The sequence below is a fragment of the Chiloscyllium plagiosum genome, chromosome 45 (assembly GCF_004010195.1).
Source record: "Chiloscyllium plagiosum isolate BGI_BamShark_2017 chromosome 45, ASM401019v2, whole genome shotgun sequence".
In the NCBI taxonomy this organism is placed as follows: Eukaryota; Metazoa; Chordata; class Chondrichthyes; order Orectolobiformes; family Hemiscylliidae; genus Chiloscyllium; species Chiloscyllium plagiosum.
In genome coordinates, this window is record NC_057754.1 from 3974223 (window position 1) to 4000781 (window position 26559).

The window sequence follows — 26559 nt, forward strand, 5'->3', positions numbered from 1 at the left end:
CCAGTGTTATACAGCGACAGACCTGTCCCCACCAGTACTGTACCCCAGTGTTATACAGCGACAGACCTGTCCCCACCAGTACTGTACCCCAGTGTTATACAGCGACAGACCTGTCCCCACTGGTACTGCACCCCAATGTTATACAGGGACAGACCCGTCCCCACCAGTACTGTACCCCAGTGTTATACAGTGACAGACCTGTCCCCACCAGTACTGTACCCCAGTGTAAAACAGTGACTGACCTGTCCCCACCAGTACTGTACCCCAGTGTTATACAGGGACTGACCTGTCCCCACCAGTGCTCTACCCCAGTTTTTTTTCAGGGACTGACCTGTCCCCATCAGTACTATACCCCAGTGTTATACAGTGACAGACCTGTCCCCACTGGTACTGTACCCCAGTATTATACTGGGTCAGACCTGTCCCCACCAGTACTGTACCCCGGTGTTATACAGGGACTGACCTGTCCCCACCAATGCTCTACCCCAGTGTTATTTCAGGGACTGACCTGTCCCCACCAGTACTGTACCCCAGTGTTCTACAGTGACAGACCTGTCCCCACCAGTACTATACCCCAGTGTTATACAGTGACTGACCTGTCCCCACCAGAACTGTACCCCAGCGTAATACAGTGACTGACCTATCCCCACCAGTGCTCTACCCCAGACCTATACAGGGACAGACCTGTCCCCACCAGTACTGGACCCCAGTATTATACAGGGACAGACCTGTCCCCACCAGTACTGTACCCCAGTATTACCCCAGTGTTATACAGGGTCAGACCTGTCCCCACCAGTACTGTACCCCAGTGTTATACAGGGTCAGACCTGTCCCCACCAGTACTGTACACCAGTATTATACAGGTCAGACCTGTCCCCACCAGTACTGGTAAAAGCTCATGTTGGGTGATTTGAGATTTCAGGTTTGGGTTATTGGCTGTGCCTGTGGCTCAGTGTGCTAATGCACATAGAATCCCTACAATGTGGAAAGAGGTCATTCAGCCCATCAAGTCCTTCAAAGAACATCCCTCCCAGATCCACCCCTCTGTCCAATGCCTGCAAACCTGCATTTCCCGTGGCTAATCCTGGACACTATGGGGCAATTTAGCATGACCAATCCACCCTAACCTGCACATCTTTGGACTGTGGGAGGAAACCGGAACACCCAGAGGAAACTCACGTAGACACTGGGAGAATGTGCAAACTCCACGCAGACAGTCGCCAGAGGCTGGAATTGAACCTGGGTCCCTGGCACAGTGTGGCAGCAGCGCTAACCACCATGCCACCCTAGAACATCTGTCAATATTCTGGCAGAAAACCTTCGCATCTTGTGACATGCAATCCTTCTTAAATATTGCTGATGTGTTTTAGCAGCATGACAGCTGGGAAGCAGTTGGGATCTCCCGTTTGCCGTGTTACAGTCCTGCTGAGTGTAAACATAAGAACTCCTTTACTTTGCCCACTGTGGGGTTTACTTTGAAAGGCAGGAGCCAGCTGTGCTTTCACTGATGCCTCGACTAACCACACCCTCAGCGTTATCAATCCTCCACCACCCTGCAGATCTTCCACGTTACAGACTCCTTCAGGCCCTGTGGTAATGTTCAAGATAGTTAAACCCGAAACATTTCCACTGAAACTCGGCTGGGTGTGTTCAATTGAGGCATTCAAAAGGGCACTGGATGTTTATTTGGATAGAAATGGTGTGCTGAGATATGGGGGTGGGGTAGATTTATACGAGGTGATAGAACTGGTGCTGACGTGATGGGCCAAATATGCACCAAGAACTGCAGTAACATTTCACTGCCACTGGGTGGGGCCCCAAGCTAGGTCTGGCTCATTGAACCAGTATCTCAAGTGGCTTCTCGCCTCCCATTCACTGGCAGCCTGCCATTTTAACACTTTGGCCCCTGAGACACAGGGAGCAACTGTTCTACCCTCAACTCAATAGCACACAAGCCATCTGAGACAAAGTGGTGACATCGCCACTGCTGCAGTAATCCAGAGGTTCTGGGGACTCGGGTTCGAGTCCCACCAGGGAAGATAGTGTAATTCGAATTTGCAAACAGAACTCAAGTTAAAAGCTGTCCATTGATGTCAATTGTCACAAAACCTCATCTGGTTCACCCAATGCCTTTTCAAGGAGAGAAATCTGCCATCCTTACCCAGTCTGACCTACATATGGCTCCAGGCTCTCAGTGGTGTGATTGACACTTAACTCCCTTTGGAAATGGCCAGCCAGCCATTCTGATGTATCATAGGATGACTACCAACAAGGACCAGGCCATTCAGCCCTTGTAGCCTGCTCTGCCATTTGCATGTGGCCATGGCTGATCTCATCTGTGCCCTCAACTCTACTTTCCTGCCCGATCCCCATAACCCTTCAACCTATTACTAAAGGATGAAAAAGAAACTGTCTATCTCCTCCTCAAACTGGCTGAATGTCCCAGCGTCCACTGCACTCTGGGGTAGTGAATGCCACAGATCAAACTACTGAAAAGTCAAAAGAAGGCAATGAAACTGTCTGGGCCGCCCTGCATCAACATTGGAAACCACAAACATTGCAAAGCCCTCTTTATTAATATCACGGGGGCAAATGTTGTAATTGGGAAAGCTGTCTCACAGAGTAGTCACGAAACAACTGGATGTAATCTTGGAATCTTACTTTACACACACTGTCCCGGACAGTAAAGTCACCTTCCCTGTGTTTAATCGTCCCAGGAGAAATGGCGGCGCTCTCAAGGGAGCTCCTCTGGGATTTCCCAGCATTGACTCCAGAGCCTGTCAGCTCTTAGGGCATCAGGTCAAACAGGGGCAAGGAAATATACTGCTTACCTCATAAACCCCAGACCCCCCTCCCTCGAAGAAAAGCTGATGAATCGGGACTCCTCTGTGTTGAATTTGACTTGGAGGGAACACTGCAGGTAGTAAGAGGAATGGAACAACTCATCAGTGCTATCAAGCAGCAATATGTTGCTCACTGGCACTCAGTTCCATTACGCCAGGGCCACTTTGCTCCTGATTTTGGTTCAAACATGGACCAAAGAGCTGAATTCCAGAGGTGATGTCAGAGTGACAGCTCTTGATATCAAGGGCACTTCTGACTGTGTAGCACTAGCAAAACCAGAGTCAGTGGGAATCACGAGGCGGGGGGATCTCTGATATTTGGAGTCGTACTTGGCACAAAGGAAGATGGTTGGCGGTCAGTCATCCCAGCTGCAAAACATCTCAGCAGGAGTTCCTCAGGGTAGTGTCCTAGACCCAGCCATCTTCAGCTGCTTCATTCATGGCTTTCCGTCCATCATGAGGTCAGAAGTGGGGGGTTTTCATCAGTAACCATTTGGGATTCCTCCGATTCTGAAGCAGTCCATGTCCATGGACAATATCCAGGCTTGGGCTGACAGCAGGCAAGTGCCATTCGTGTTACACATACCAGGCAATGACCATCTTCAAAAAGTAATTTCTCATTGACTTCCAAAGTCACTCCATCGCTGAATCCCCCACTATCTACATCCTGGGAGTTGCCATTGACCTAGAAACTGGACTGATACAGCCAAAATGACTGGATGTAAATTTATTAGTGAGAGTGAGACCGAGAGCTTGGAAAACTGCCTGGACTGTAGCAGTTCACGAAGACAGCTCAGTACCATGTCTGAAGGACATTTCAGGATAGTCCATACATGCCAGCCCAACCAGCATCATCCGTAATCCTCTAAATGAAGACAATTTCACACAAACCATGCAGCATCACACCCACAACACAGTGCCTCTGACAGTGCTGCACTCTATTAACAGGGGGAGCAACGGTCTAGTGGCGTTAATGCTGGCCTGTTAATCCAGAGACCCAGGTAACGTCCTGGGGACCTGGGTTCAAATCCCACCATGGCAGACGGTGGAATTTGAATTCAATAAACTTATGGAATTCAGAATCTAACGATGACCATGAATCAATTGCCCTTTCGGAAAGGAGACTGCTGTCCTTACCCGCTCTGGCCTGCATGTGACTCCAGACCCACAGCAATATGGTTGACTCTTAAACTGCCCTCTGGCTAATTAGGGATGGGCAATAAATGATGGGCTAGCCAGCGACGTTATCATCCCATGAATGAACATTTTTTTTAAAAAATTCCCCAGGCTGTGGGCTCAAGGCTCCCGATCTGAGCTCAAACCCGTGAGCCTGTGTGGAGGGAAACAGTTATTTCATTGAAACAAAGCAGCATGATTTTTCTGTAGCTATAGGCACAGGTTGCCTTCAGCAACCAGTTGTGAGAAGTAGACCCACAGCGGTATTCGGTATCCTGCTGTTTCTCCTCTCATTGTTGTTTTCTGTTCCTCCCTCTCGGTCTCGGTCTCTGATGCAGCCGGTTCTGAGTTACGTGCTCTATGCCCTGGCTGGCCTGGTTGGCTTCCTGACACACTACCTCCTTCCGCAGCTCCGTAAGCAGCTCCCGTGGTGTTGCCTGTCCCACCCAATGCTGAAATCCAGGGAGTACAGCCAGTTTGAGGTCCGAGGTGAGTCCGATCATTGTCACTGAGTTTTGTGGTATTCCTGCAGGACCCAGACCTGTACTGGCAGCGGTTTGACTGCATGGGCTGGGGTGAGTGTGTGCATGCGTGTACAAAGCGTGCAAGTACATTTGGACAAAGGTGGGGTTTTCATTCTTGCATTGATCACTAGACGGGGTGTGCGGGGAAATTTGAGTCACAGGCTTGTTTGACCTGAAGCCACCAGACCATGTAGTGTATGGAGTGAACAAAGAGGTCTCTCTCAGGGCCACTTGCCCTATCAGTGAGCTTTCACCCTCTGCTAGGGTAGGGCAGGGCAGGGCATCCTCAAAGGATGGTATTTGAGGAGTCTGGAAAGTCTGCCATTGAGTCGGAACCATTCCTCCGTGATGCTGTGATTTGAGTCCGTCTGTGGGGCTGCTGGGAATTCCATGTTCCACATGTTGGTGAGGAGTTGTTTGCGGCCCGACCACCGCCACCAGTGACATCACTCCCAGCAGTCTTTGGGGCAGTTGTTCTACAAGTGAACTTAGAGACGTGCAGGAAGGACCAAAACTAGAGGCCCGAAATTTGTTTTAAAAACTCCTAATAAGTGGCATGCAGGAGTTCAGGCAAATGGTCGTTGGCCGGGGAGCAGTGAATAATCTATTTAACAGGGAAGTTGGATAAAAATGAGGGAGAAAGATATAGAAGGAAGGAGTGGAATCACCAGAGGATGGGAGGAAGCCAAAATGGACACCAGTATGGAATTGATGGGCTGAATAGCCTGTTTCTGTTCGGGAAATACTCAGGCATGAAGCTCATCTGGTCAGGGGAATTTAATAACCCTAAGTCCAGTTAATCTTTCATGTCCTAACTCTTTTTACTAATTAATTCCTTTAGGTTTTCAGTTACACCAATCCCTTGGTTGCCTACCATTCCTGGAAGGTTTTCTGTACCTTCTGGCTGCTGCTCTGTATTATCAATGGAGCTTGCCCCCTGGCTCGTTCTTGAAGGGGCCATAGTTTCTGACTCGGTGAGAGGGGTGTGGGTTGCTACACCAGATTCGTACCCGCTCTGACTCTGGGACCTTCTGACTTGTTATTTTTCCCTTTTGAGCTATTTCTTGTGGCCTGCTCATACCAAACAACACCTCTCTCCTCCCCCCCCCCACGCAATCATCACTATCAAACAGTGGCCTCTGCTGACAGATTCAACCCACTGTGCCTGTGATAGTCCTTTGATATAATTGACCACATTGTCCCACCACACCTTCATGGCAGGGGTGATAGATTTCAGCCCACCGTCTTGGCACTGGATAATGTCCTTGCCGTCAGATGCACTGAACCTACTCTAGCTTTGCTTTAAAGTTCTCTTCGGTTTTATTTGTAACAGATTTCACTGTTGGGGTTGCCTGCCCTTGAAAGGGGAGTGTGTACTAAAGTGGCTTGGGTCGGTAGGGTTTCTGCACAATTCCTTGTTCCCATTTTTGGTTGTGGCTATTCCAAGGGCCGGTCAGTGACTGGCTCAGAGTGAAGAGTGCACTGAAGCCACCCTGTGCACCGGTGGGGAGCAGAATTCACCCAAAGAGACTGTGGTGTGAGTTGCTTTCCTCTTCTGTGGCCCAGTGCAGGGTGGAGAGGGTGGAATGTTAGCCCACAGCACGGCTTCATCTTGTGTCTCTGACTGCGTGTTACAGATGAATGAAGAGGCAATGTGGAATATGATCATTATCTCTGTCAGACAAGTGACTGTTCCCCCTCGAGTGGCAATATCCCACATAGACCCACTGGGAACAGAGTGGAATGGGATGGTCGGGCCACGTGGGGAGCCTGTGATAGTCGAGTGCCGAACATCGGAGTGAATTTGATAATGTTCAGTGTTGGTATGGGGGAGGATGTGCCGGGTTTGTTTTACGCTGTGCTTTTCCGCCTCACTGCTTCTCTCCCCTCTGTCAGATGCAGCCCAGCTAATGTGGTTTGAGAAAGTCTATGCCTGGCTCCAGTGCATGGAGAAGTACTTCATCTACCCAGCAGTCATCCTCAGCGCCCTCACCACCGATGCCAGTGCAGTCAGCAGCCGCCACAAGCTGGGAAAATAGTGAGTAGTGGAGCCCGCAAGGGTTTAACAGAAGAGAATGCTAGCTGGCAGCTCCTGGTTCAGTTTGGAAAGGGGGGGAGGGAATGGGAGCCTTCCCTTTGTGAATGGTGATGAGAGTGACCCAGGGTTCCATCTTTGGAGACATGGGCTTCCCTCCCATGATAATCCCACAGGGCGCCTGACATACTCTGTGAACCAGTTCCAAAGTCTCACATCCTTTACCCCATTGGCATTGTGGGCAGCACTCTGTCTCTTGGTTTTACTTGGGAAGTTAAGGGCGTCCCACTCCCAGACTTGGTGTGTAGTTCAAGCTGATGACCCACCCACCCACTTGAGGGCAGGGGGCTGTCAGAATTGCAGTTTTCCAGATGAGATATTAATCCGAGGCATCTGTCCCCCCTTCCAGAGCGGCTGGAAGAGGAACTGGGTCCCATCTGTCCTTAGTTGTCTGAGATTGATTAGTTTTTCTGGTATTTATTCCTCAGGCGGCATAGTTGGACAGAGTAAAAGAGATCATTTGGTGACTGTCACATTGTGGGATCTTGCTCTGCTTAACTTGGCTTCCATGTTTGCAGCAATGCCCTCCCTTCAGGAGTACATCACTGGCTGTACAGTGCCCCATGACACCCTGAAGTGGCGAAGGGAGTGACAGAGTGGGAGTTCTGTTCTTGTCGTGTCGTGCTGCTCTCCTGCTGTGCTGACCTCTCAAGGATGTGTTCCCTTTCTGACTCTCGATGCCCACCTCACCCCCCCCCCCTCGTCTTGGTCTCGTTGAAGATTGCAGATGATGCTTGTGACCACCACGCCCTCTGCTCTCTCTCCCTCTTCCAGCAGCGACCCGCTCTTTATAACGGTGGCCGGGATGAAGCTCCTTCGCTCCTCCTTCTGCTGCCCCTGCCATCAGTACGTCACCCTGAGCTTCACCGTCCTCTTCTTCCGCTTCGACTACAGCCACTTCTCCGAGACCTTTCTGCTCGACTACTACTTCATGTCTGTCATCTGCAGCAAGGCAAGTAAGAAGACAGACCTGTCATCCCCGGGCTGTCACCTTCTGTGGCAAATCTCTGATTCCCCGTCTCCCCTGCTCGAGCGTCGGCTTTGAAAGGGTAGAAACGGGGTTGTTAAACATTGCTGGGATCTGGGGAGAGAATGTGGGTGAACTGGATTGCCCTTTTGAAGGGGCAGGCCTAAACCTGGCGGGTTGTTTCAATCTGCAGTCAGGACGGTTTTCACACGGCTGTACCAAAGGGCATTATTGCAGTGTTAGCGAAGGGACCGAGGCGTTCAGAATCCTCAACTTGGTGAGTAGAGGCACAGGGTAAAAAAGCGAAGGGGTAAAGCTAAACCTATTTTAACCGCTGGTTAGGCTGGAATGTTGCGTCCAGATCTGGGTCCCACCTTTAGGGTGGATTTCAAGGCCTTAGACCTGTGAAGGGTTAGTGCTTGGAGGCCCCAGTTATTCCCCATCTTATTGGTGATTTGGGTACGGCGGTGAACTGGGTGGAACTGAGGGTTGTGAGGAGGCTGCCAAGAGACATGAGAAGAGGCTATGTGAGAGGGGGAAGAACACGATGGATGGATGGATTTACTGTGCTACTCCAGGAGTAATTTGACTTCCTGATTCCCTTCCTAAACTATCCTGCAGAAGTAGGTCCAGGGCCTGTGAACCTGCTGGAAAACCAATCAACCTGCTGCCTGGCTCTCCGTGTCTTTCCTGTTAGTTAACGCATTGTTGTGCAGGTGATATGTATAACAAGTACGGGAGCTGTTCTGGGCATCTTTCACGAGAAAGTGCAGGAGGTTGGCTATAACCCATGTTTCCTTCTACCTTGTTTAATAACTGCCCTCTGGAAGATAATTCCCTACAGGACTCATGAACAAACCTGATAACTGTTGTAAAGAAGAAGATTCTCTGTGTGTTCTGCTGCACTGTATATGTGGATGCTGACTCTGATTTCCTTGCGTCCAGCTCTGGGACCTGCTGTACAAGTTGCGTTTTGTACTGACCTACATCGCCCCCTGGCAGATCACATGGGGCTCAGCGTTCCATGCCTTTGCCCAGCCGTTTGCCGTGCCTCGTATCCTTTTCCTGTCCCTCTAGCTTCGGTGCTTTGTCAAAACGGTTTTCAATTAAGATGCGCTCTTTTAGGGGGCGGGGGGGGGCGGGGGGAGAAAACAGACTTTGGAGAAGGGGATTTGGTGGTCATGTTGGTTGGCGAGCAGCTCCGAGATGGAGGCTCTGGGTGGGTGAGTTCAATCCCAATGCCTCTGCTGATGGAATTCGAATGAAGCTGTCGAATCAAGGATCCAAAGGTAGTCTTTGGTGTTGTAAACTATTACCAATTGTCACGAAACCCATCAGGTTCAACTAATGTCCCTGAGGGGAGGAAATCTGTCATCCCTGCCCAGTCTGGCCTCCACGCAACTCCAGATGCACAGCGATGAGGTTTCCCTCTGAAATGGCCCTGGCAAATCAAGGGGCGACTAGGGATTGGCAACAAATGCTGGCCTTGGCACTGATACCCTCATCCCATGAAAGGGCAGAGAGAAGAAAGCAAGGGTATACAGACACCTGTAAACTGTCGCAGACAGGTGGAAGTTTGGGTTAGTGTACCCCGGGTGCTGACACCATTGAGAGCTGTCTCCAGTCAGCACTGGGCTGGTGTATGGCTATCCAGTCATGTCCTTTCCTTAACCAGATACAACGTGCAGACTCTGCAATGCTGTTTGTCCAGGCTGTGCTCTCGGCCTTTGTCTCCACCCCTTTGAACCCACTCCTTGGCAGTGCTGTGTTCATCACCTCCTACGCCAGGCCAGTGAAGTTTTGGGAACGAGATTACAAGTAAGGATCTCCACCATCTTAAGTTTTGCTTTGTGAAATCACTTGTTCGTGGTTCGGGGAGTGTAGCGAAGGAGCACTCTGCTCCTTCTCCTGTCCTGTGCAGAAGCAGCGACGGTGAGAGTCAGGGGGTGAGATCATCCTGGTTCTGTCCTGCAGTCAGGACCTGGGTTAGATTTCAGAAGGTGATGTGTCCTCCGACAGCTGGGTTTGGCATCACACTTGTGTAACTCTGTAGCATGCTGCAGTTCACTCGATCTGCAAGACTGCCTCTACGGTTTATCTTTCAAGGGTGCTTCAAGTCCTCTGTCAAGTTCTTTGGGTCATTCATTGGGTCTTGTCTGCATTCTATACCATGGCCATGACTTGCTTCTCTCTTTGTCTCCTTCCCTACAGCACCAAGCGGGTTGACCACTCTAACACTCGGCTGGTCACGCAACTGGACAGGAACCCAGGTACCCTTTGCTTAACTCGGTAGGGCTCTGGGGGTCGTGGGTGAGGGAGCGCTTTGTGGTTGTGCTCTGATTTCCTGCATTTCTTTTATTTTTGTTTTGAGGGGTTTGAACGATGTGTGCCGTCCTCCCAGGACCGACCAACCTGCAGGTTGACCTGTCCCAGTTTCACTGGCCTTTGTTTGGTTCTCCTTCACTTCCTGGACTGGGTTTCATTGCCTGACATTTTTATTGCCCCCGGGTTTTCTCTCCAATCCTGCGCCCTTTCCCAGGCGATTCTATGGCTGTAGGAGGAGTGTTCAGTCACTGAGTTCCATCTTGGTCTGGACAGGCTCCATAGGACAGTCTCAGCTGCTCGTTTTGTCTGTTTGGAATTGTCAAACACGTATCAGTGGCCTGGAGGTTAAGGTGGCTTTTGGACAAAGGACAGAAGCTGTCCCCATTATCCCACAAACGTAGGGGAGGGCAGGGGATAGCAAACTCTCCCATCCTCAGCCCCGTGATCCAGCACCTCGCTACCTGGGTTTCACTGAACCTGTGTTCCCTCCTGAACAAGGAGGGAGAGAATGTCTTCCACATCCCCACTTGGGAGGTGGAAAGGGGAGGAAGCGAATAAGTGGTTTATCTGAAAATACTTGCATTTCAGGAGCGGACGACAATAATCTCAACTCTATCTTCTACGAGCACCTAACGCGCTCGCTGCAGCACAGCCTGTGTGGGGACTTGCTCCTGGGCCGTTGGGGCAACTACGCCATGGGCGACTGCTTCATCCTGGCCTCGGATTACCTAAACGCACTGGTTCACCTGATCGAGATAGGCAATGGGATTGTTACCTTTCAGCTGCGAGGCCTGGAGTTCCGAGGTACTTCACATAGTGACTGTTTGCATTAAAAATTGCCCTCCTTCCCTGCTGCTGGTGTTTACAGTCAACGTCTGCTTTATGGCTCACCAGAGGGAGTGTTGGAACTTAACTCCCTCCCAAACACCCGTCCCCCCCCCATCAGATGTCTCACCGATCGCCCTCTTTTGATGTGTGTTGTGTCTCCCCCCCCCACCCCATTCCAACAGGTACCTATTGCCAGCAGCGGGAGGTGGAGGCCATTACTGAGGGAGTGGAAGAAGATGAGGGCTGCTGCTGCTGTGAGCCTGGCCACCTGCCCCACATGCTGTCATTCAACGCCGCCTTTGGACAGCGCTGGCTAGCCTGGGAGGTCGCAGCCACCAAGTATGTCCTGGAGGGCTACAGCATCAGTGACAACAACGCGGCTTCCATGCTGCAAGTGTTCGACCTCCGCAAGATCCTCATCACGTACTATGTCAAGGTACTGGGCTGCTTGGTTTAACCGGGGGTCCTAACATGCTGCCACGGAGAACCAGACCCCCCTCAGCTTCCTGTACACAGATTGGACTCTCACCCAAGAGCTGCACTGAAATAATAGAGTTACAATAGATTTTATGAACCTCAAGCTTCCCTTTAGCTTAAAATTCAAAAAGCCCAAGTACACAGTGTATCTGCAACTGACTGAGTGAAAGTATCTATCCATTGGAATTCTTCCTTGTGTGGAGCTTGCTGTTGGGGATGTTGATGGCTATGCTGGTTTGTAAAGTTTCCCTGTGCTTGGGTCACACTCCTATGTCAGATACCCAGTTGCAGAATGAAACACATTCGCTGAACATGTTAAGGTGTCACATACATTAGGTGCAGAATTCATCTTTTCTCTATTTTAAATAGCAAGTAAAGTTCCCTCTGCACTGTCCCCATCAGATACTTCCAGGACAGGGACAGAACCAGGTTAGTTACACATCAGGTGTGAAAGCTTGGAGATTATAGAGTCATAGAGTCATACTTCAATTATACAAGGCATTGGTGAGACCACTGCAATACACTATACAATGGTAGTGGTCATCTTATTAAAGGAAGGATGTCACTGAGTTGAAGCCGTAGAGAGAATAGTTACTTGACTTATATCTGGAATGGACAGGCTGCTTTATGAATAAACGTTAGGAAATAAGAGGTGACTTTATTGAAACACATAACATCACCGTGGGTGGCACGGTGGCACAGTGGTTAGCACTGCTGCCTCACAGCACCAGAGACCTGGGTTCAATTCCCACCTCAGGCGACTGACTGTGTTGAGTTTGCACATTCTCCCCGTGTCTGCGTGGGTTTCCTCCGGGTCGGGTGCTCCGGTTTCCTCCCACAGTCCAAAGATGTGCAGGTCAGGTGAATTGGCCATGCTAAATTACCCGTAGTGGTAGGTAAGGGGTAAATGTAGGGGTATGGGTGGGTTACACTTCGGCGGGTCGGCATGGACTTGTTGGGCCGAAGGGCCTGTTTCCACACTGTAATGTAATCTAATCTAATCATGAGAGTTGCTGACTGAATGGCTGTGAAGAGATTGCTTCCTAAATTCTTATGGGAGAATTTAGAATGAGGGATTACCCTTTCAAAAGCAAGAGTCGCCCATTTAAGATCGGCAAGGAGAATTTTTTTTTCAAAGTCTTTGAGATTCTCATCCTGAAAGGGTGGTGGAAACGGACTCCTTGAATATTTTTCAGGCAGATTAGATGGATTCTAGGTCAGCGAGGGGTGAAAGTTGATCGGAGGTAGGTGGGAATGAGGAGTAATCTGTCTGTCATGATTTTATTCAGTGGCCTACACTCCGACTTACATGTACACTTGTAAATTTTCCTCTATAATGGCCCATCAAGCACTCCCAAGGACAGGTACAATATCTGAAGGGGTCTTTTACATCCACCTGAAGGGACACAGCTGAGTTGGTCTGAAAGACCGTGAATCCAGCAGTGCAGCTTTGCCTTAGTACTTACACTGGAAATATCAGCCTGGATTGCATCCTGACTTCTTTGGAGTGGGAGCTCCCCTACTGTGGGAGTACAACACAGCAATGGGTAACTTTGAGGTGGCAGAAACATGAATGTTTGTCATGTGGTCCTAACTCGCTTTTCTTCCCTGCCCCATGTCTCTCCCCCCCTCCCACCCCACCCCGTCCTTCCCACTTACCCCACCCTCTTGTCTCTGCTGGTCCCTCTCTCTGACAGAGTATTATCTATTACGTGATCCACTCTCCAAAGTTGGAGGAATGGGTGAACAATGATGCAATCCAGGAGGTGCTCCATCCGTGCTCCAGCCCCAGCTACGCTGACAGCGATCCCACCTTCAACCACAACATTGATGACGACTACGACCACCGCATGCAAGGCATCTCCCTGGCCTCCTTCTGCAACGTCTACCTTGACTGGATCCAGTACTGTGCCAGTCGGCGGGACAAGGTGGGCAACGGCAACAAGATGGGCACAAAGGCAAAAGGAGCCTCCTTCTCCACTCTGTCTTTTGCAAGATGCAGCAGGAGGCCAGTCAGTCCCTCCCACTTACTCCACTATTCAGTTACACTGTGGAAGAATTAAGAGTCGTGCTGCATGGCAATCGACCCTTCAGTCCAACCAGTCCGTGCCAACCATAATCCCAATCTAAACTAGTCTCACCTGCTTGCAACTGGCCCATTTCCCTCCGGACCTTTCCTATTCATGTACAGGACTTTTCAACTCTTCTACTCAAAGGTCTGAGCAATGAAGGCAAGTGTGCTAAACGCTGCCTTAACCACCCAGTCTTCATGTGAGGCAAATTTCAAAGAATTAGGTACCTGAACCCCTCGGTCTCTCTATTCTACAACAATACCCAGGGGCCTACCATTAATTGAAAAGTCCAGCCCTGGTTTGTTTTACTAAAATACAGCATCTCGCATTTGTCCAAATTAAACTCCATCTGCCACCCCTCAGCCCATTGACCCAATTGATCAAGATCTCTTTGTAATCTTAGATAACCACCTTCACTGTCCACTATCCCACCAATTTTGGTGTCATTCGCCAACTTACTAACCACGTCTCCTAAATTCTCATCTAAATCGTTTATGTAAGTGACAAACAAAAGTGGACCCACTACCAATCCCTGTGGATCACTGCTGGTCACAGGCCTCCACCACCACCCTCTGTTTCCTACCTTTGAGCCAATTTTGTATCCAGTTGGCAAGCTTTCCCTGAATCCCATGTAATCTAACTTTACTAATTAATCCACAGCTTGTTGTCCAAGGCTTTACTAAAGTACATGTAAACAATGTCTATCACTCTACCCTCATCAATCTTTCTCGTTACCTTCTCAAAAACCTTGATCAAGTTTTCAGTCAAAACTCAAATCAGTTCAAATCTTAGTCAGTCCAAGGATGTGCAGGTTAGGGTGGATTGACCATGTTCAATTGCTCCGTAGTGTCCAGGGATGTGCAGGCTGGTTGGGTTAGCCATGGGAAATGCAGAGTTATAGGGATAGGGTAGGTGGGTGGATCTGGGTGGCATGCTCTTCCTAGGGGCGTAGTGGACTCATTGGGCCGTATGGCCTGTCTCCACACTGTAGGGATGCTGTGAAGTTTGTGAGACATGACTTCCCTCCCACAAACCTATGCTAACTATCCTTAATCAGTCCTTTCTATCTTGACTCAGTTTTACCTGGCTTGGTTCCATGTCCCTTAATGTCCAACTTCATCCTATTAAAGTAATACATTGGCTTTACAGCACGGAAACAGGCAAGTGACTGCCTAGTGACTCTTTGTTGATGTGCATAGTTCGTGCAAACAACACAGCCTTTGCATTTTTCACTTCCTCTTTAATGGACCAAACTGCCTCAAGCACTCCCTGTGGTTGCAAGTTCCACATTCTCTGCTCTCTGGGTAAAATATTCTGGACTGTTGAAAAGTGGAACCACTGAGCCCCCTCAGCTCAAAGGCGATATTGGCCTTGGAGAGAGTGCAGTGCCACCTTACCAGATTGATACCAGCTCTCTGAGAATTTAATTCAGAAGAGAAAGTGTATGAACTAGAGCTGTGTTTCCTGGAACTTAGTTGAGGGGAGAATTGATCAAAGTTTTCAAGATATTAACTGGAACTGGTAGATTTAGATAGAAACTATTTCCACAAGTTGCGGAGCCTCAGACCAGGGCGCCGATTCTCAAAATTAATCAGGAGTGAAATCCGGGAGCACTTTGACGCACAGAGTGGTTAAGATTTGGATCTGTCCTCTACAATGGCAACTCATGCTTCACCAGTTGTTTAATATTAAAACTGAGGTTGCTACCTTTGCCTAAGAAAAACCTACAATCTGAATGCCCCACTCTAAGCACCCTATACTCTCACTCACTATGTTCTTGCTTACTATGATCTACCTGCACTGCTTGCAAACCTGTCAGGGCAGTACAGTGGCTCAGTGGTTAGCACTGCTGCCTCACAGTGCCAGGGATCCAAGGGTCTGTGTAGAGTTTGTACATTCTGCCCATATCTGCCTGGGTTTCCTTCAGGTGCTCCGGTTTCCTCCCGCAGTCCAAAGATGTGCAGGTTAGGGCGGATTGGCCATGCTAAATTGCCCCATAGTGCCCAGGGATGTGCAGGTTAGGATGGATTGGCCGTGCTAAATTGTCCCATAGTGTCCAGGGATGTGCAGGTTAGGGTGGATTGGCCATGCTAAATTGTCCCATATTGTCCAGGGATGTGCAGGTTAGGGTGGATTGGCCATGCTAAATTGTCCCATAGTGCCCAGGGGTGTGCAGGTTAGGGTGGGTTAGCCATAGGAAATGTGGGGTTATAAGGATATGGTAGGGGTATGGGTGGCTGCTGTTCGGAAGGTCAGTTTCACTCGATGGGCCGAATGGTCTCTTTCTGCACAGAACCGCATGCTTGGGGTGATGGTCTAGTGAACCTTCTCTGTACTACTTCCAGTGCATTTGTGTCCTTCCTTAAACAGGGTGACCGATACTGTATACAATACTCTCGATGTGATCTCACCAATCTCTGACCTCCCTGCTTGTATATTCATTCCCCTTCATTCTATTAGTTTTCCTAATTACTTGCTGTTCCTTCCCACTCAGACACTCCACTCCTTCTGCTTTTCTCTCATCATTTAGATGCTTCCTTTTTGTTCTTGATGGACAATTGTAGATTTTCCTACATTATATTCCACTTACCACATTTTTGCCCACTCGGTTAACCTAACTATATCTCTCTGTTGCCTCACTATGGTCTCCTCACAACTTGCCTTTCTACCTGTCGTTCTGACATCGGTAAATGTGACTTAAACTTTTAGTCCTTTTATCTAAGCCATTTGTCTAAATTGTAAATTGCCACAGCACTGACTCTGGAGGCCCGCCACTCGGAACATCTTGCCAACCGTAAAATGACTGTCCTACCTACTCTCTGGCATTAAGCTGCCAATTGTCTATCCACCCAAGATGTTGTCAAACAGCATAAGCCTTGATTTTTCTACATTAACCTTTGTGGCACCTTATCAAATTCCTTCTGGAAATCTGAACACATTACATCCCTCTTTCGTCCACAGCACGTTACTTTGAAGAATTCCGACAAATTGGTTCAAAATGGTTTCCCTTTCACAAAATCATGTGGTCTCTACTGTGAACTTTTCCATGTGTGAAATGTGTTTAATAATAGTTCCTAACATCCTCCCTATTAGAGATGTTGAGCTAATTGGCCTGTAGTGTACTGCTTTCTGTCTCCCATCCTTTTAGAATAGAGGTGTTACACTCACCATGTTCTACGTTCGCTAAGTCTAAAGAAACCATCCCGAGTAAAGGGAGTTTTGGAAACTGAAAGCCACAGCATCAGCTATCTCACTCACTATTTCTTTTAAGACCCTGGGATGAAGCCCATCAGGGCCTGCGCACTTGTCAGTTTGCCCTTACACTGTACCATTTCCCAGGGGTTCATAATTCTCTTGAATTCCTGCCCACCTCCGATTTCCTGTTTTACAGCTATTTCTGGGATGTTATAATGAAGATTGATGCCTGCTCCAATCAGGGAGAATATTTTCTCTGTCTTCTCTTCTCTGTCTCAAATACCTTGAAAAGATCTTTCCTTAATTGTCTACACTTGAGGGAATAAAATTCAATGTAAACTGTCCTTGTTACTTCATCCTTTAGGCATGGGATTCTGAGATCCCTCCCATTAGGATTCTGTTCATTGTTTTGTCCTTCTATAATTACCCCCATTGGTTTGTGGATGTATTTAAAGTCACATTCCTGCAATGATGTTGGACTTGTATTTGTGCTGGGCTGTGAGTTGTGTTTTTTACACAAACATCCCAAATTGGTCACCTTGAAAGCAGTCACTTGTTTGACCTCCTCTTCTGTCCTTTCCCCCAGTCACCCCAGTCCCAGCACAGCCAGATGTTATGTTCAATGGTACAATGCTGGACACTGTCAAAGTGAAATTGAGTCCTGAGTTTTTGGTCCAACTCAGTTGACTAATGTAACTCTATCTTCCTCTCTGTCTAATTTCTGCCCACCACCATCTTATGAAGTCTGTGGAGAGTGACAGGACCTCTCACCTGGTGACCTTGTGTTTCGGACTCTGCATCCTTGGCCGGAGAGCCCTGGGGACAGCTTCCCACAGCATGTCAGCCAGGTAAGTGAGCGAGCGGAGAGGGTCCAACCACCTTGCCTGCATACGCAGGCTCCTTCATCTCACTGTCCGCAGCTCAGAAAAGCAGGGGGTGGTGTGAGTTGGGGTGTTGTGTCAGTGGTTACGGAATGCAGTGACAGCAGTTTTCAGGCGAGTGTTGCTGTTGGATGGAGGGAGTGCTTCTTGCTGACCTGCTGAGTTCAGTGTTGATCAGTCAGGTTGGACCTCACGGTAAACACACAATGAATACTCAAAGCCAGAAAAGCCCGAGTCCACGTCTGGGGCCAGAGGCCCGAGTCCAGAGGATGGGTGAATGTTGAGGTTCCATGACCACTCTGGTACGGACTGTCCAGTGCAGTCAGCAAACATTGCAGTGGGACTGCAGCTTTATTGATCTGTCATGAGCTCAGATTACACAGATATTTATGTTTCCCTTCAGCCCAATGTCAGCTAAGCTCCAGACCAGTGAGGAAGCCAAAAGCTTGGTTAAAGCGGCTGGTTTCAAGGAGGAGGGTGAGAGAGAGGTTTTTGGGGAGGCCGAGCATATGAAGGGTTGCCTATGGTGGAGTAATGAGAATTGGGCGATTGTACATTCCCCCATTTCAGGTCCCTTGCACAGAGATCCCAGATGGGCGTAGGACTCTGAGGTAGATACAGAGATAGGAAGGGGATGAGTGGGATTTGAAGATAGGGATATGAATTTTAATATCAAGGTATTTGTTGGGGCCAGTGTTGGTCACCCTGCTTGAGGCGTGTGAGAAATGTTGGTAGGTCAGCGTGAGCCGGATGGAATTGGGATATGGTCCAGGAGAGGTTAGATTAACGGTATTTCATGTATCCGAATGGGAATTCCACCACAAGCATCAGGAATATGGGAATGCTGAACAGGTGTTGGAGGATCTTTGACATTAATCTTACCATGCCGTTGTGTCTCTGCCCCCCCGTCTGTTTCTCTCACAGCAGTCTGGAGCCATTCCTGTATGGGCTGCACGCCCTGTTCAAAGGTGATTTCCGGATCACCTGCCCCCGGGACGAGTGGGTCTTTGTCGACATGGAGTTACTGCAGAAAGTAGTGGCTCCCGGGGTCCGGATGTCACTGAAGCTGCATCAGGTATGGAGTGGATCTGCAGCAATGGAGGGTATTAGGTACTGTCAAACAGGGTGCAGGTGGGCAGAAGACTGTGCTGTCTGGGCATCTCTGGGCCACAGACCAGTCCCAGTGATTCAGTGTTCTGTCTGATTTGCACTGGCTGTTTTTTTCTCTCCCCTCTGGTACACTTGCCTGTATTGGTCAATGCATTGAGTATGGGAGTTGGGAGGTCACGTTGCGGCTGTACAGGACATTGGTTAGGCCACTTTTGGAATACTGCATTCAGTTCCGGTCTCCTTGCTGTAAGAAAGATGTTGTGAAACTTGAAAGGGTTCAGAAAAGATTTACAAGGATGTTGCCAGGGTTGGAGGGTTTGAGCTATAGGGAGAGGCTGAACAGGATGAGGCTATTTTCCCTGGAGCGTTGGAAGCTGAGGGGTGGCCTTCTAGAGATTTATAAAATTAGATATGGTGAATAGTCAAGATCTTTTCCCCAGGGTAGGGGATTCCATAACTAGAGGGCGTAGGTTTAAGGTGAGAGGGGAAAGATATAAAAGCGACCTAAGGGGCAACTGTTTCATGTAGAGGGTGGTGTGTGTATGGAATGAGCTGGTGGAGGCTGGTACAATGACAACATTTAAAAGGCATCTGGATGGGGACATGAATAGGAAGGGTTTAGAGGGATATGTGCCAAATGCTAGCAAATGGGACTAGATTAAGATTAGATTACTTAGTGTGGAAACAGGCCCTTCGGCCCAACAAGTCCACACCAACCCTCCGAAGAGCAACCCACCCAGACACATTCCCCTACATTTACACCTTCACCAACACTACGGGCAATTTAGCATGGCCAATTCACCTGACCTGCACATTTTTGGATTGTGGGAGGAAACCGGAGCATCCGGATGAAACCTACGCAGACACTGGGAGAATGTGCAAAGTCCACACAGACAGTTGCCTGAGGCGGGAATTGAACCCGGGTCTCTGGCGCTGTGAGGCAGCAGTGCTAGCCACCATGCCGCCCTTATTAATTTAGGATCTCTGGACAAATTGGGCCGAAGGGAATGTTTCCGTGTTGTAGAGTCCTCTGACTCTATGACTGTTGTTGCCTAGGATCACTTCACGTCCCCCGATGAGTACGATGACCCTGCCGTGCTGTTCGATGCCATCACCAACAATGACGAGAAGATGGTGATCTCCCATGAGGGTGATCCAGCCTGGCGTAATGCCATACTTACCAACACCCAGTCACTGCTGGCACTGCGCCATGTGATGGACGACGGTAGCGATGAGTACAAGATCATCATGCTCAACAAGCGATACCTGAGTTTCCGTGTCATTAAGGTAATGGGTAATGTCATCTTACACAGCATGGTGGGGGGGGGGGGAGTGGAGGGGAGGGGAGGGGGGGGGGTGTTCCACAGCTCCCAGTGCATTCTGGGAACTTTGCATCAGGAGGAGCACGTTCAGCTGACATGTGACCTAAATCCAAATTTAACCCCACCTCCTTCGTTCGATGAAATCTTCAGTTTTTATTTTAACTGGCTTCGTTCCCGCATTGGTCACTGTTTGCAGAAGAGAGTTCTAAACCTTTGTGCCAGGATGTTTCCTCTCTTCGTTCCCAAAAGGCCAGTCTCTTATTTTTTTAGTCAGTGCAGCCTAGTCCTAATCTATGCAGTGGGCAGAAAGGTTTTCTCTTCACTAACTCTTCTGTTCCCCTTAAAGTTTGACCAAATCATTTTTTGTGTAACTTTCAGGGGTTAAAAACCTCATTTTTGCCTCAAGTTAACTTTTTGAGTCCACATATCACTATGCTGCACTTTTCCAAAGCGATAGAGGAATGGGAGTAGGCCATTGAGCCTGTCCTGCCATTCAACGTGGTCATTGCATGGATACACTTCACAATATAATCAAATGGACAATGCAGGAGGACTCGGATAGCTTGTTTGCCTTTTATTTCCTCTCTGTTTTGTTTGTCTCGGCTGCAGGTGAACCGGGAGTGCGTGCGCGGCCTGTGGTCAGGGCAACAGCAGGAGCTGGTGTTCCTGCGCAACCGGAACCCAGAGCGTGGCAGCATCCAGAACGCCAAGCAGGCCCTGCGCAACATGATCAACTCATCGTGCGACCAGCCCATCGGCTACCCCATCTACGTCTCACCGTTGACCACCTCGTACGCGGGCCAGCACACTCAGCTCCGCAGCATCTGGGGAGAGCCGGTCAGCCTGAGGAACATCTCCAGCTGGTTCATCTCCAGCTGGGAGAGGTGAGGTCCCGAATCCGCAGGGCGGTGAGCTCAGGGCAGGCCGTTCAGGCCAATCCCGATCTTAGTGCCGCCTTAATTTGTCGGCTCATGTCGCACCATTCCGATCCGGGAATTGCCACCCGAAACGGTGATGAGGCAGAGTAAGTTTGTCAAGGTGATCCGCTAACTGTTGTGAAGTTGCTGGCTTAACAGGAAAAGACAAGACTGCAAGAGCCGACCCTCTGATGGGGACAGTGGAGGCCTGGGCTTTATGAATAGAAAAGCATTGTGCTTAAACTGGTTTGGTCCCATTTGGGATCTTGTGGGGAGGGGGTACCACCACATGTTAGAAAGGATTTCCAAGAGATGGTGCAGGAGAGATTTGCGAGAACGGGAAGGGATGGCCTGGTGATACTTATTGTTGAGAGAGTGTTGCTGGAAAAGCACAGCAGGTCAGGCAGCATCCAAGGGGCAGGAAAATCGACGTTTCGGGATGGAGCCCTTCATCAGCTCCGGCCTGAAACGTTGATTTTCCTGCTTCTCGGATGCTGTCTGACCAGCTGTGCTTTTCCAGCAACACACTTTCAACTCTGATCTCCAGCATCTGCAGACCTCACTATCTCCTAATGATATTTATTGCCAGGCTATTCATCCAGAGACCTAGGTTACCTGGGATTTGAATCTCTCCTGGCAGTATGTGGAATTGAGTTCAACAAAATATCTGGAATTAAGAGTCTAATGATGACCATGAAACCATTGTCAATTTTCAGGAAATTCCATCTGCTTCACTAATGTCCCTTAGGGAGGGAAAATCTGCCATCCTTACCTGGTCTGGCCTACATGTGACTCTACGGCAGTGTAGGTGACTCTGAACTCCCCCCTGGGCAATTAGGGTTGGATAATAATTCCCAGCAATGCCTATGTGAATAAATATAAAGAAAAATGCCACAGCAGAGGGACTGGAGAAGTTGGGAGTTGTTGTTTTGAGATCAGGGAAGCTGAAGGGGAGGTTTAATCAAGATGTTCCAAGTGTTTTTATGGATTTTTGAATGTGAAGATTGGTAACCACAGGGACTCCTGCCCAGGTTTTGACTCCTTGTGTCTCGGGGTGACCCTGCCAAGGGAGAGAAAGTGAGTGCAGCTTTGTCGTACCCCTCTTCCCACTCGTGTCTTTGTGTGTTCCTGCTAGGCTGCAGAAGGGATGTGGTGCAGGCTGCAACAGCGGGGGCAACATCGAGGACTCGGACTGCGGAGGGGGCTCTTCATCCATCAGCAACAACCCGGCAGTACACGTGATCCACAGCAGCACATCACAGAGTGGAGTTGGAGCTGTCAACCCTCAGGGCCCTGTTGCCACAAGCCAGCCTCAATCAGGTGAGCTGCTCCTAGCCCCTCTGCCAGGATTCATTCATTGTCTTGCAATTGTCTCCTCACCTTTCAAACTGAAAACAATTGGTTTCACTAAACACAGTCTCGCTGCTCTCCTGGCAGGGATCTTCCACAGCTCTCTTCAAATTCAGTTCATCCAAAACTCTGCTGTCCAAAACCCGAACTCTCAGCTCCACCCATTAGCTCACCCATACCATTCCCCATCTTCACTCCCACTCCCTTTAATCTATGACCTCTATTGGCTTCCAGTCCGGCAATGCCTCGAATTTGAAATGGTCAGTTTTGTTCTTGACTTCCACTGGAGCCTTGCCCCTTCCTGTCATTGTAACTGTCTCCAGCATCTCGAGATCTTTGCACTCCTCCTCAATTTCCAGCCTCTCACGCTTCCCCCAACTCCCATCGCTCCATCATCTGTGGGCTGTGCCTGATCCCAAGTTCCAGAATCCCTCCTAAACCTCTCCATGTCTTTTTTTTTCTTTTTGTCTCTTTCTAAGATGCTCCTGACACCAACCCTCCAAGTTTTCAGTCGCCCGCACTTGGTTTCTCTTTCATATTTAGTTCCTGTGAAGCACCTTTCGAGTGTTTGCGAGATGCTAAATGAATGCAGGTTGTTGTTGTATGGATGTCAGCACCTAATGGAAATGTTTCCCGCCCTCAGGAAGTGATGCGAGCTCTCAGCCTGGACTGGCCTGGTCTACTCGGCCGCAGCCACTGCAGCTTTCACTTTTAGCCCAGTCGGAGCCTCGGCGGGAGAGTAGCCACTCCTTACAAAGGACTTCCTCCATCCAGGGGCTCCTCAGTCAGAGGCTGTCCTCCAGCCAGCTCTCGTTCAACAGCTCGCTGGTGTCCACCACGTCTCAGACAGACCGCTTCCCGACGGGCACCCAGCTGGATGGATCCGGGCCGGTCCGGGTCCTCCACCGCGCCGGCTTGACCTCCTCCGTCAACTTCACCTACGAGGGGCCTCACGGCAAGTGGAGCTTGCCGGGCCGGAGAGGGGTCAACGGATTGCCGGGCGCCGACTGGGACACCGGTTCTGGGACCCAGTCCAACGGCAGTGCCGTGGGGACGCCAGCCAAAGGAAGCCTGCCACGATCCCAGGTACGGTTAGAATCGTAGAATCCTTGCGGTGTGGAGGCAAGCCATTCAGCCCATCGAGTCCGCTCTGACCCTCCAAAGAGCCTCCCCCGCAACTCCAGTGTTTCCCATGGCTCATCCACCTAGCCTACATATCCTTGAACACTATGGCCAATCCACCCTAACCTGCACACCTTGGGAGTGTGGGAGGAAACCGGAGCACCTGGAGGAAACCCACGCAGACATTACAGAAAGGATGTGGAGGCTTTGGAAAGGGTGCAGAAGGTGTTTACCAGGATGCTGTCAGGATTAGAGCGAAAGGAGAGGCCAGAAAAACTCTGGTTGTTTTCTCTGGAGCAGCGGAGGCTGAGGGGAGACTTGATAGAGATCTATAAAATTATGAGATGCATCGACAGAGTTGACGGTTAGAAGCTTCTTCCCAGAGTTGAAATGTCTAATGCTGGGGAGCATGCACTTAAGGTGAGAGGGGGGAAAGGTCAAAGGAGATGTGAGGGGCAACTTTTCTTTTTGAAAGAGTCTGGAATGCTCTGCCAGAGATAGATACGATAAGGGCCTTTGAGAGACTTTTAGATAAGCACATGAAGAATGGAGGGATATGGACCAAGGACAGGCAGGAGGGATTAGTTAAACTTGGCGTCACATTTGGCACAACATGGTGGGCTGAAGGGCCCATTCCTGTGCTGTACTATTCTATGTTCTCATGTGCAAACTCCACGCAGTTGTCCAAGGCTGGAACCGAACCAGGATCCCTGGCGCCATGAGGTAGCTGCGCTCAGCACTGAGCCGCCCTGTTGGCAGGAATTTGGTCCCACCAGTCCTGGGAGCAGCAGGAAGGATTGAGTGTCTCGCGCCCACTGATCCTCAGCTGACAGAGGGGACTGGATCGATGGGAGGGAGGCCTTTCAGCCACTCGAGATTGTACTACCTCATTAAGTGGAATCATGGCTGACCCGCAACCTATCTCTGAATACACAGCCGCCTGCACTCTTTATTCCTGAAAATATCCGTCACGCTGTTTCACAATTGACTCAGCACCAGTCACTATTTAAAGACAGCCAGGCAGAAAGCGGCCCATCAGCCCACCTGCTCCGTGCTGGTATTTATGCTGCACAGAAACCTGCTCCTACACCTTCTACGTCTTCACCTATCGGCATTTCCTTCTGTTATTTCTCCCCTTTAACTCCGTCTCTGTATAGCCACAGTGAGTTTACCCCTGCCCAGCCAGGTTGTCCTGAAGTTCCTCTTCCAAGTGTCTGTATTCCCAATTAGATTTATTAGTGACCCTGAGTTCCCCTAACCTGATGGATCTTCGCAATTTTAAAGAGCTCAGTCAGACCGTTCTTCAGCTCCCTTAGCCTTGATCATGTTAAATAGTAGAGCCAGACTCAAGGGGCTGAATTCCCTACTCCTGCTCCTGGTCCGTCTGTTACAGAAAGAGATCGTCCCGTCTGCTTAACCTTCATTGCGACTTCGATCCTCTCAGTTCACGGTTCATCCTACACCAGCGCCTCTGCATTTCTTATTGTAATAATTCAATTCAGAGTTCATTGCTATCGCCCTCTCTCTTCTCCTCAAGGTGCCTTGTCATCCACCATGCGACCTCAGTCAAGTCCCTGAAGGGGATGCCTTTTCGCTGAGATTGGAACAGGTGCCCGTGGATGCCATCCCACTGTCCAGAGGAGGGGGCCATGAATCGAAGGAATGGGAGCCAAAGGAGGAGCCAGAGAACACGGCAGTGCAGTCGCTACTGGACCACCAGTTCTAACTGAGGAAGCACCGTTGAGGTGTGGTAGACCCTCTGGTTTATGTGCTCTCTCTCTCTCTCTCTTGCTTTCTCTCTCTGTCCATCTCACATATCTTCCTGTGTGTGGCACTTGCGAGCAGTCTTTAAAGATGATATGGTGCTTGGGAGGGTGGCAGGGGAACAGGTTGAGGAGTGTCTTACTGATGGCTGACGAGGCGGCCAGCTCTAGCTCAAGGGATGACGCTCACGTCCAGACATCCAAGTTCCGGAAGAGTCCTGAAGAGTTTGGCCAGCTCGAGGTGTGCCCTACATCTCTTGCAATCCAACCACTGAGTGGATCTAATAGCCTCGTGCCCAAGATGTGTTGAGCCCAGCAAGGTTCAAGGTGGAACAGCCTGAGTTAGGTCGAAGTGGGCATTCTATGTTTCCTTCCTTTATTTCACCGTTTTTATTAAAGAGACCTTTTAAACTCTCCCTCCCTCCCTCCCTCCCTGGGATTGTCAGTCAGTTAGCACACTCACAGCAGGCCAAGGGTCCCATACAACTGGGCTGCGATGTGTGGTTTCAACAGACTGTTGGCAATGTGGGGCAGTTGCTGTTTTAATGCCAGCTGTGACGGTCTAACGCTTTCTCTGGTGGTCTCCTGCACTATCTTCTTCCACCTGAAGGCTGACAGAATCTCCTCGAAGCTATAACACCATGTGAGATGACCGGCCGCAAGTCTTTGGGACAGTTCTTCCCAACCCTTCAGACTAAGCACAATCCTATAGACACTAGCTCTCTTACAGTTGCGAATCCACTTGGACCAGGAGCTTTGTAGAAAACTTGCAGGAGACCTTTATCCCTCAGATAGTGTGGAACTGGAGTCGAGGGTTGGTCATTCTTTTTGCCACAGATTAAAATCTAACCAGATCCCTTCATGTTTCCTTTCTCTCTGTCGCAGCTTGTTGGCATGGCCAAGGTGGCTGGCCTTTAACGTTAGCGGATGTGTCACCATATTGGTGTGTCCTGGTGGGGGATGGTCTGAGCTCCATGCAAAGGAGAGGCCAGAGTCCCCCCCCCCCCCCCCCCCATTTCTGGGGAGGGGAAAAGGGTTAGTTCATGACCGATTGAAAGTTCCTTGTCAATAATTCTGGTTTGCTGGCACTGTGGAGGGTCAAACCCAGAGGTGGGGAATGGGGGTGTGGTCCCAGGGTTTTGGGCCCTATCTCTCATCTGTCAACGTGCTGCGTGGGTGAATATCTCCTGTGGTTAACGATCTCTTGGAGTAGCAAGCACACTGTTGCTGAGTTTATAAGGGTCTGCCAGGCACTCTGTTGGGTTCTTACTTTGTGCCAGTTTTGCTTGTGTGAGTGTGTGATATATGCCCGTGCCCTCGCACATCACAATTGTGCCCATGACTACCCCTGCCTGTAACTGTAGCCCAGGTGAGGAGAGCAATGGTGCTGAATCCAAGTCCCTCCAGCTGATCAAGAGTAGACCAGACTTCTCAAATATTTACCCATTTTGAATCTAAAAAAATTGTCCTGACCCCTTGCAGCAAACTAAGAAGCCTGGGGGGTGGGAATGGAGCAAGTGACCTGTGAGAGTGGGGGCAGGCGGCTGGGGGAGAGGAGCAGGTGACCTGTGGTGGGGGCTGGCTGCCGGGAG

General features: G+C 49.7%; 1 protein-coding gene across 1 annotated transcript in view; it reads left to right on the forward strand.

The window, feature by feature from the left end:
• LOC122543844 (pecanex-like protein 3) overlaps window positions 1-26514 on the forward strand; it is a 63068-nt gene extending 36554 nt beyond the window's left edge. Inside the window, exons 19-36 of the mRNA XM_043682662.1 lie at window positions 368-392; window positions 2081-2104; window positions 4318-4508; window positions 6440-6581; window positions 7413-7590; window positions 8551-8659; window positions 9294-9423; window positions 9817-9875; window positions 10519-10734; window positions 10941-11194; window positions 12933-13163; window positions 17247-17350; window positions 18311-18458; window positions 19550-19780; window positions 20425-20699; window positions 21868-22052; window positions 22726-23168; window positions 24742-26514. Coding sequence (XP_043538597.1) covers window positions 368-392; window positions 2081-2104; window positions 4318-4508; window positions 6440-6581; window positions 7413-7590; window positions 8551-8659; window positions 9294-9423; window positions 9817-9875; window positions 10519-10734; window positions 10941-11194; window positions 12933-13163; window positions 17247-17350; window positions 18311-18458; window positions 19550-19780; window positions 20425-20699; window positions 21868-22052; window positions 22726-23168; window positions 24742-24930 — 3134 coding nt within the window. The 3' untranslated portion in view covers window positions 24931-26514. The remainder of the gene's footprint in view (window positions 1-367; window positions 393-2080; window positions 2105-4317; window positions 4509-6439; window positions 6582-7412; window positions 7591-8550; window positions 8660-9293; window positions 9424-9816; window positions 9876-10518; window positions 10735-10940; window positions 11195-12932; window positions 13164-17246; window positions 17351-18310; window positions 18459-19549; window positions 19781-20424; window positions 20700-21867; window positions 22053-22725; window positions 23169-24741) is intronic.
• Window positions 26515-26559: the final 45 nt, after the last annotated feature.